Source organism: Gastrolobium bilobum, unplaced genomic scaffold (genome assembly GCF_033153095.1).
Source record: "Gastrolobium bilobum isolate Gb01-03AN ecotype WA unplaced genomic scaffold, APGP_CSIRO_Gbil_v1 utg15118, whole genome shotgun sequence".
NCBI classification, from domain to species: Eukaryota; Viridiplantae; Streptophyta; class Magnoliopsida; order Fabales; family Fabaceae; genus Gastrolobium; species Gastrolobium bilobum.
This window is the reverse complement of record NW_026897539.1, coordinates 201902-211151: the sequence shown is the minus strand read 5'-3', so window position 1 is coordinate 211151 and position 9250 is coordinate 201902. Positions and strand designations below refer to the sequence as shown.

Here is a 9250-nt window from a genome sequence, read left to right as displayed (position 1 = left end):
AAAGTGAAGAGTCAGATCAGATCTATAAAAGATCTGATCTGATCTCCCCTTCCTAAGTATCAGAGATTATGTCAAGTGTGAAGGCCCCTTGCCCTATTTATAGTTTACAATTTCAAAACTAAAATAATATCCAAAAACTGACATGGGCGCTAAGACTCTCATTGTTGGACGTTTTACCGCTCAACTTGACGAATTCCTAACCACTTTTAACTGTCATCTGCGCTAAAATGCTTGACTTAACCGTTTTAGCGTGAAAGACCCGAATCTTATTGAACAACAGAGCGCTAAAACGTTTGATTTGGCCGTTTTAGCGCCCAGCACCAGCACTTTTGGGCTTCCTTTTGCAGCAAAGCGCTAACACTTTTGCTTTAGGCGTTTTAGCGCTCAACACTTAGAATTCTCCAATTTCTTCAGAATCTTCTTCCTTCTCTATTTTGCTTCTTGAGCTTCGTTTTCCTACAAGAACAATGTAAATTTTCAACACAACTTCCAGAACTTGTATTTAGGACTTTCTAGGACATTAACCCTCTTTTCCATCCATTTAATCACATAAATTAAGCTAATTCATGCTTTAAAACCTTATAAACCAAGGGTTTATCAGGAGACATTCCTCTGTTCTATATTGGTGATAGAACACAGATTCGTTTCCTTACTTCCAACGTAGGATTGTGTAATTGAGTTGTTGTATGGTTGTATGAGTTAATAATAGGATTGTATGAGGGGTGGAGTAGTTGAATTGAATTGAAAAACCCTTGGTGTATGGCTAGGTGCAATTCGGCCATGAGAGGAAAAAGAGGGATTTGATGTTGTGAAATTGTATGATTGATATGTTGTGTTGTTAAATGGTAATTAGAAGGGTTGTGTGATGAATGGATGCTTCGAAAATCAAAGGAAAAGTGGTTGGTTTTGTGGAATTGGTAATTGGACCTAGAGTGAAATTAATGACAAAATGAGGTTGTGATGATGTAGGATGCAATTTGGCACCTAAAATGATATTTGGGTTGCATTAGAATGCTTAAGAAAAATAAAAAGAAAATGTAAGAAAATATTTTATATTTTAACACTAAAATGGTCGAACCTCACTTAGTGGGGGGAGGAAAATTGACGTTTTGTGACTTTGGTGGGTTTACCGTGTTTTGATGATCCGTATATGGTCATTGTAGGTTGTCTTTCGCGGATTTGAACCCTGAACCGTGAGCTCGGTGGGTTGCCCTTAGTCCCGGACCAAAAGGGATTGTGGTAAGTATTTTGGAACCATGCTTATGTGCTTGATATATTACATGTGTTAATGAATGGAAATTAAATTGGGAATGCCCTATGTGTAGGCATTTCTGTTTGTACCTAGCTCGGGGAAGTATTGCATTGGAGCTACGAGAAGGTGATTAGTAAGGTAATCCCTTGGTACTGGGGTTTGATCCCCTTGTGTGCTCCACCATGCCCGTTGAGGGTAATGGTAGGGAAATGTATGTGAATAATATAGGATAACATGTTCATGCATATTGTATGTGTGGTGGTACAAAGGATGTACCGTGTCTCTGGCCAGTAGACTGTTTGCCTTCGGGCGTTACGGACTTCCACTGGATAGGTCTCCGTGAGGGAGTTTCAGTTGACCTGGGGTCGTGGTGTGTGGTCCGGATAGGAGCACACTAGGAAGTCTCGGGTAGTTATGGATGGAGGGTGCCTTGGTTGATGTTCTGGGAACACGCCTTGGTTTGAAACCCGTAGGCTTATATGCCGAGGCCAATAGGCTGGACGTTGCGTGGTTTTGGCATTTACCATTCCAGCTTCGTCGTATTTTGTATCCCTATGCTTCCCTACTTCACTAAATCCCTTGCTTTATCCCGTTTTCAGATGTTATGTTATGTTATTTATATGCATCGACGTGAACCATTGGGCGGAGTATTCTCCAGAACCTCTGGGTTACTGAGATATATTCGGATATCTCACCCCGCTTTGGGGGTTTCATTTCAGGTAGTGCTAGTGGTGGGAGCGGCGAGCAGGAATGATAGGTAAGTAACATGTCTAGCTAAAGACATTAAACTAAGCGCTGACTGGGAGGCAACCCAGTGGATACCTTTGCCCTTTACACAAAGAGCAAAGTTTTGGGGTGGTTAAACTTAACCACGCAGCTCCCAAAATGGAGGGAACGTCTGATGTTCAACTCCAAGTCCAAATAAGACACGTTTCGTTCCAGGAACGTAGTTTGGGGGTGGTTCAATAACCACACATTCCCATAAAAAAAATATTTTATATATTTATTGCAATTTTAATATTAATCTTAATAAATAAGTAGTATTTCTTTACAATGCAATTTATATTTCGGTTTCTTTTATTAAGTAGGTTTGCAGTTTATTTATTAGGAATTAGTATATTATTATTGTTATTTTAGAATATAGGTAAAAGACAAAGGGAACGTTTCCTGGCTTAGGAGATAAGAGTGACAAGGACACATGTCTCTGCTGAGTCACTTACATATACACAGCTGATATCAAATCTGCACTCATTACAGATTTTGAAAACGTGCCCTGAAAAAGCAACTGTCTCCTCAGCCATTAATGCAACTGCTCTTACCCTATTTCCCTCTCTCCCACGTTTCTAACCTAAACCGTTCCACCTCCTTACCACCATCAGTAGCAGTTGAATACCACTAACCCTGACCACTCGTTCCATAATGTTCCCCTTCCACTACCTCTTCAACTCCCTGTCTTTAACCTCCACGTCCTGAAAAACTCCTCATTTTTCCTCCTATGCATGCTTATTTAAACTCATCTCCTTCCTCCTTCAAAGCCTTACTACCTTCTGCTAACTTAGAAACTTTTGCTCTTATTAAAACCTCCTCTTGCATTTTGCCCTAACTTCTTCTTCTTCTTCCATAACCATGACTAGACTCTTTGTAACTGTTACCCCTGTGGCCAGCCGTGGCCAGGAACTTGAAATCACCGAAGATGTTGTAGCTCTCTACCCAGAGAGAAACATCTTCTTACAGGACAAGGTTCATCTTCCATCATTCGTGAAGAAGGCCTTGACCAAACTCAGGTGGATTTTGTTCGCCACAGATGTACGAGAACTCGACACTGCCTTGGTGGCTGAGTTCTTATATCACGCAAAGAGGTTGCCTGAGGGGTACACCACTGATGTGGTGATTGTAAGGGGGAAGAAAGTATCATTATTCCCTTCAGCCATCAAGGAAGTACTAAACCTCCCAACTATTCCCAATTGCCCGTACCAAGGGTATATTGAAAGCAAAGAGGTCCCACGGTTCGTACTAGAAGTAAAAAACTTGCTCATCATTAGTGATCCTGTTTACTCAAAAGTGGCCCTCTACAAGGGCAGTCTAAAGGACGAGGCCAGATTCTCGCCTCTTTTTGCTAACTCTAACCTTACTCCATCCACTCATGATGCCACTGTCAAGTGAGCATTACAAGTACAACTCTACTGCATCATAAAGAACATTCCTTTTGATGCAGTACCTCTCATATATGGCAGCCTGAAGAAAAAAATCAGGAAAACTACTGTCTTCCTTCCCTGCCTGATTATGAAGCTCTGTTTAAGAACTGGATTGAAGACTTACAAAGATGATGACATTGTGGTAGGATCTGTCATCGATTTCAAAACATGGAATGGTCTGAGGACTACTTATATTGAGACAGACGTTCCATGTTACGATGTCAGACGTGACGTTGATGATGAAGAAGAGGGCCCTAAGGCCCCAAAGAAGACAACCACGAAGGCCACCCCTTCAAAATCAACAACCACTTCTTCTTACACCCAGGCAAGAAGAACTGTTCCCCCTCCCACTAAGGTAAAGAAGGAAGCCTCAGTTGCTACTGAGAGCAAACAGGGCAAAAAGAAATCCACCGCCAAAGCTCCCCCAAGAAAAGGGGAACGTTTCAGTCAGAGGCTGAAGATATCCTTCAGCAGCACCAAAAGACCAGAGGGAGCATCCTCTGAGAAGCCCATTGTTGGGTGGTTTGCTGATGGTGAAAAAATATAAGTTCTGATAGGGGACATTCCTCTGTTGTTGCAGAACAGTCCCTTAGTTCCAACCCAAGTGCGCAAGTGCACTCATCAAGTAACAAATGGAGTATTAATGCCCAAATTATCGTTCCCACGAGGATAGAGTGCTAATTATTGTTTTATCACTGTTTATAAAGAATGAAAGTTAGTAAATGAACTGTCTGGTCAAATGTTCCATACTGTCTTGACAACGTTCCTCCGGAACAGTAGGTTCAATCTGATGGCAAACAGTTGCTCGCTGCGTTATGTATGTGATCCTTCCTGTTTAGAAGAAGGTGAGATAATAATCATTGGAGTTTTTATAAGTACTAAATAAAATAAAATAAAAACTACTAAAACAGAAATAACTATAATCAAGGGACAACAGGGTGGTGGTTAAAACAGTTTAACAGAAGGAACGGATTCACTGCTTCACTCTTAAAAGGGTTGTTTTCTCTGCTCAAGACTTAACACCTTTTGGATTTGTCCCAGTTTCTCTACCTGCCAACTCTGATTCCTCAGATCATGGTCTAGATGGCTCACAAGTTTCCATATTTCTATGGCTCACTTGACTCCAACAGGTACTTAGTTCAGAACCTTAAAATGGACGAGTTGGCCCCTTATTCCTATGGTGACCAGTAGCGTTTTTGCCATGACATCTACCTTCCCCCAATGGCTAAGCTGTCTGAAATCCCTTCCTTATGGAAGTTCCTTTCTCAGTATGTACCCAATTTCCATTGGCGCACAATGAATATAGCTTACTTAGCCAAAGAAATACAAAAAGCTTCGGTCAAGAGTTTTGAAAACAGTTCTTTAAGAGTTTCACAGTTTACCCGTTCCACAGATAGTTCAGCTCATGGCTGATAGTTTAAACATAATTATTCTCAACTGAGATCACATAGACCCGAGATTCAGTCAAGAGATAACGATTGGAACGAAGAGAAAACACTTATATTAATTTAAAAGACAGTTTACAAAAAGAAACAGAAAATGGAGAAAGATGGGTATTTGCTCGTGATGAGTCTTGATGGTTGTTTACAGAGAGGAGAAGAGGGGTTGTCACTTAACTACAGTTACAACTTAAAATTAAACTAAGTTACTAACTACTACTAAGTGATATCTTCCTTTCGGACTGCAAACCCTCCAAGATTCGATGATGTTTTTGTGTGAAGGTGGTCCTATTTATAGCTGGAAGAGGAGTGGCAAGACTGTAATTCCTTTGGAGCTAGTTGCTTGAATGAGGGGACGGGATTGTGGCAGCAGAGTGTGAGGCTTGCATGAATTGCTGGATAGAACAGGATTTGGTGATGATTAGCCGTTGTTTGCATACCTTCCCATGCTTTGCTTTTGTTTTCAGCCAATGAGAACTCTTGATTCTCTGCTCTTCACGTTTCCAGGTGCTCAGTTGGTGCACCGCCTTACTTTTTAGAAGTCTTTAACTCTACGTTACCTGCAAAGTGTACAGAAGCATTAAATGAATGGAGCAGGTGCATTAAGTGCGTCTCAGTCCGTTCCCCTTTTAATATATTTTAAAGGAATACGTTACCATCCGTTCCCCCACTGTGTTTTTGTCACAAATGTGTAAAACAAGTGATTTTCATGCTGAAGTTGCTCATCAGATGAGGGAACGTATGGTATTTTGCCATCAAAATGGGCTTAGATGGGAACGAATTTACGTCCCATCACCCATCACCCTCTCTGAGAAGGAGGAGGACAGTGAAGACAATGAGCCTAATGCAAAAAGGCTCAAAATTGGATGAACTTCAAAACCTACACCAACTGCTAGGGAGACGTCCCCAAGTAGCTCTGCTACTCCTGAGTCTTCTGATGTTCTGTCCCCTCCACCATCACCTTCTCATTCTTCACCCCCACCAAGAATACCACAACCCTCTCCTAGGCAACAACAAGGAGAGAGAATTAAAGAAACAGATGCAGCCCCTGCTGCAGAAGAACATGTGGCTGAGCAAGAGGCTCAGCCACAAAAGAAACTTGACAAAGGAAAGGGGATTCAACATGAATCCCCTAAAAAGAAAAAGCCAACTGCTCCCAAGAAAATCATTCTGGGAGGGCCCCTCTCTTGCCCCATTATCCGTCCTGATACTCTTGGGGACGAGGCCATTGCTAGGGCTCTAGCAGAAGAAGAAGGCTTAGAAGTTTCCTCTACTGATGGAGGAACAAACTACAACATCCCCCTCTTCCTCAAAAATACAGGAGGTTGCAGTCAGGCAAGCGCCCGAAGAACCTCCAGCTTATGGCAGCAACAACAACCAGAAGAAGAAGAAGAAACCAGCCTCCCCCATTCCAGCAATCCTCATTGCATCAAGGAGAAAATCTCAGATTGGGATTGCTGATATTTTTGAAATGATGGGGAAAAAGATGGAGAAGCTGCTACCTGAAGCACCATCCGTTCCTCAGCTGGACATGCCTAGCACTACTGAAGAGCTGAAGGCTGTAAGGAACGGATTGGATCAACTCTCATCTTCCTTCATCAAATTCCAGGAGCAACAGAAGGAAGACAGGGAGCAGCTCCTCAACACCATCTAGGCTAGCATCAAAAGCATCAGTTCTGCACCTTCTGCACCTACCCTTCAAGTTGTCAGGAAAGAAATCAGTAATGCTGCTAATTCCCTGAAGTTTGCAAATTCTATGCACAACACCAGAGCTGAGAAACAACTCAGAAAACTCTACCTCCAAAACACTGAAGAACGAACAGAAACCAATGAAGCTCTCAAGTCTTTTGGTACATATTTGGAGGGGAGAATCACTCAGCTGGAAAACCGACTGGTGGATATAGAAGGGCAGATAGTGCATATCCACAATGACAGGATAATGATGAGATCCACCATTGTGCACCTCACTGCTGTGATCAGCGATCTACTGAAGGACGCTGAGAAGTGGCTCCCTGAAGCTGAAGTCAGAAGATTAAGAGATCAGCTTGGAAAAAGGCCACTTACGCAGGAGGAACTGGATGCTGAAAAGAATTCTGAGCTGGACAAGAGACGTCCACGTTGAAAAAGAGAAAGACCCTCCTATTTTTTTTTATTTCTCATTTACTTCTTTTCTATTAATTTACTTTAGTTTTTTTTTTTCGTTCCCTAGTGTAAAATTTTAATTCCTTTTTGAAATAGAAAAATCTTTTTTGATCAAACTGTTTGGAGCATACATTTCCGTTATAGTATTATGACTGTGAAAATTTGAATAACCAATGGCATGAAACACAAAGTCAATATGTAATCATTCTTGTTCTTACTCTGAATGCTTGAAATAGGAAAGGTGAAATGACTTTAATCTTCAGATTTTTGAAGCAAACTGGTCTGTGTGAACTAAAGCTGGTGAGGAACGAAAAATGCCAAACACTTACTCATGAGAGCATTCATGAGGTGTCACCACAATGAAACTTCTAAACTTGCCTTGATGCTGTCAGTACTACTGAAGAATAGGTGAATTTCACTAACAAGGATCAACCTTCAAACACTCACCCTTTCCCAATCAAAAAAACACTTCCATTCTTATTCATACCGCAGCACAACCCCACACACACACTCATCCCATGGTCAACTAAAAAGGGCAAGGAACAAATCCAAAATGAGCAAAGAGGACAAGAAGAAGAGAAAAAAATGGGAATAGCCATTCAAAAGAATTCAGAAGAAAATACTAGAAAAATTCCTCCAAAGGAAGAAAAGAAGGTACAAAAAGACAAGGTGTTCCCTCAACCAGAAAAGTCCAGCTCCGGAACAGAAGAACTGAAAAATGTTCCTTGACCCAAGACCTGTGACCATTCCATTTCTAAAAACCCTCCATCAATCATTTTCACAAAGATCCTTGATATGAAAAACCCCTGCACTTCTTAGGAAAGCAGCAGATAAGAAAGTTTGAAGAATCACATCCAGGAATGGACAGAGAAACACCAAGCCCTGAGTGATAGTGAGACAGAAAATCAGCAACCTTCACTTACCTTGGAACGAATTCTTTTTACTTTTCACCTATGGAAAGTAGTTCATCCTTTGAAAAGATTATGGTTACTTACTGGCTCAAGTTTCTGAAGTTGAGCTATTCTTTGAAATTGAGCAGCCTAAGCCACTATTTCTGAGTTGTTTGAAGACAACCAACATTTTTGTTTTGGGGTGTTTGAAGGGACAAAATTTTGTTCCCATCTAAGCCCATTTTAATGGCAAAATACTATATGTTCCCTCACCTGATGAGCAACTTTAGCACTAAAAGCACATATTTAATATCTTAATGACAAAAACACAGTGGGAAACGGATGTTGACGTAAGTCTTTGGAAAATATATAAAAAGGGGAACGGATTGGGAATATTAAATACACCTGCTCCACTCATTTAATATTCCTGATCATTTTGTAGGAAACGTTGGAAAGAAGTTTCTATAAAGCATAAGCGGTGCAGCAATCAAGCAAGAGGAAACGTGCGCAGCAGGGAATAAACGGTTCCTATTGGCTAAAGAGGAAAGCGAGGCATTGGGATGATCAGAAGGAAAGACAAATCTCAACAATAACTGTCCCATCCAGCCACTTGGGCCCGTCAAAGCACTGTTCGCACCGCCCCTTTCGTGCAGTCAAGAAAACAACTCCAAGGGAATTACTCACTTTGCCATTCACTCTTCTGCCTATAAATAGGACGTTCCAGCACAAAGAACATATCAAATTTCTTAAGAAGAGATCACTTAGTTTACTTTATCATTTTTCTTTTATAGTTTTAGTTGTAGTTAAGTGACAACACTTCTTCTCTATTCTGTATAACCCACTTGAGACTCCTCACGAGCAACAACCATATTCTCCACTTTCTATTTTGTGTAACCTAAGTTATTTCCATTTAAATATAAGTGTTATTTCTCTCTTTTTCATTCGTTATCTCTGAACTGAATCTCGGGTCTATAGGATTTCAGTCCAGAATAATTATGTTTAAAGTAGTAGTCATGGGCTAAACTATCGGTGGAACGGAAAAACTGTAAAGTTCTTAAAAACTTTCTCAAACACTTTTGTACTGAGCTTTTGTATTTCTCTGGTTAAGTAAGCTATATTCATTGTGTATCAATGGAAAATTGAACATATACTGAGAAAGGAACTTCCATAAGGAAGGGATTTCAGACAGCTTAACCAGAGGGGGAAGGTAGTCTTGTGGAAACAACACTGCTGGTTGCCTTAGGAATAAGGGACCACCTCGTTCATTTTAAGATTTTGTGCTAAGTAACTGTTGCAGTCAAGGGAGCCATAGGAATATGGAAACTTGTAAGC

At 40.9% G+C, this 9250-nt stretch overlaps 1 protein-coding gene across 1 annotated transcript; it reads left to right on the top strand.

Annotated features, from left to right (window-relative positions):
• Positions 1 to 3535: 3535 nt before the first annotated feature.
• On the top strand, positions 3536 to 6540 carry LOC133307862 (uncharacterized). Its single transcript, XM_061508417.1, has 3 exons — positions 3536 to 3969; positions 5783 to 6149; positions 6208 to 6540. The coding sequence occupies exons 1-3, from the start codon at positions 3536 to 3538 to the stop codon at positions 6538 to 6540; spliced, it is 1134 nt and encodes a 377-aa protein (XP_061364401.1).
• The last annotated feature ends 2710 nt before the right edge of the window (positions 6541 to 9250 follow it).

Bases quoted from the DNA above. Each gene is read 5' to 3' on its own strand.
- LOC133307862 (XM_061508417.1), top strand. From the start codon at position 3,536: ATGAAGCTCTGTTTAAGAACTGGATTGAAGACTTACAAAGATGATGAC. The intron at 3,970-5,782 runs GTTTGCTGATGG...ACCAACTGCTAG, and splicing joins GAGAAGCCCATTGTTGGGTG to GGAGACGTCCCCAAGTAGCT. The intron at 6,150-6,207 runs GTTTCCTCTACT...TCAAAAATACAG, and splicing joins CAGAAGAAGAAGGCTTAGAA to GAGGTTGCAGTCAGGCAAGC.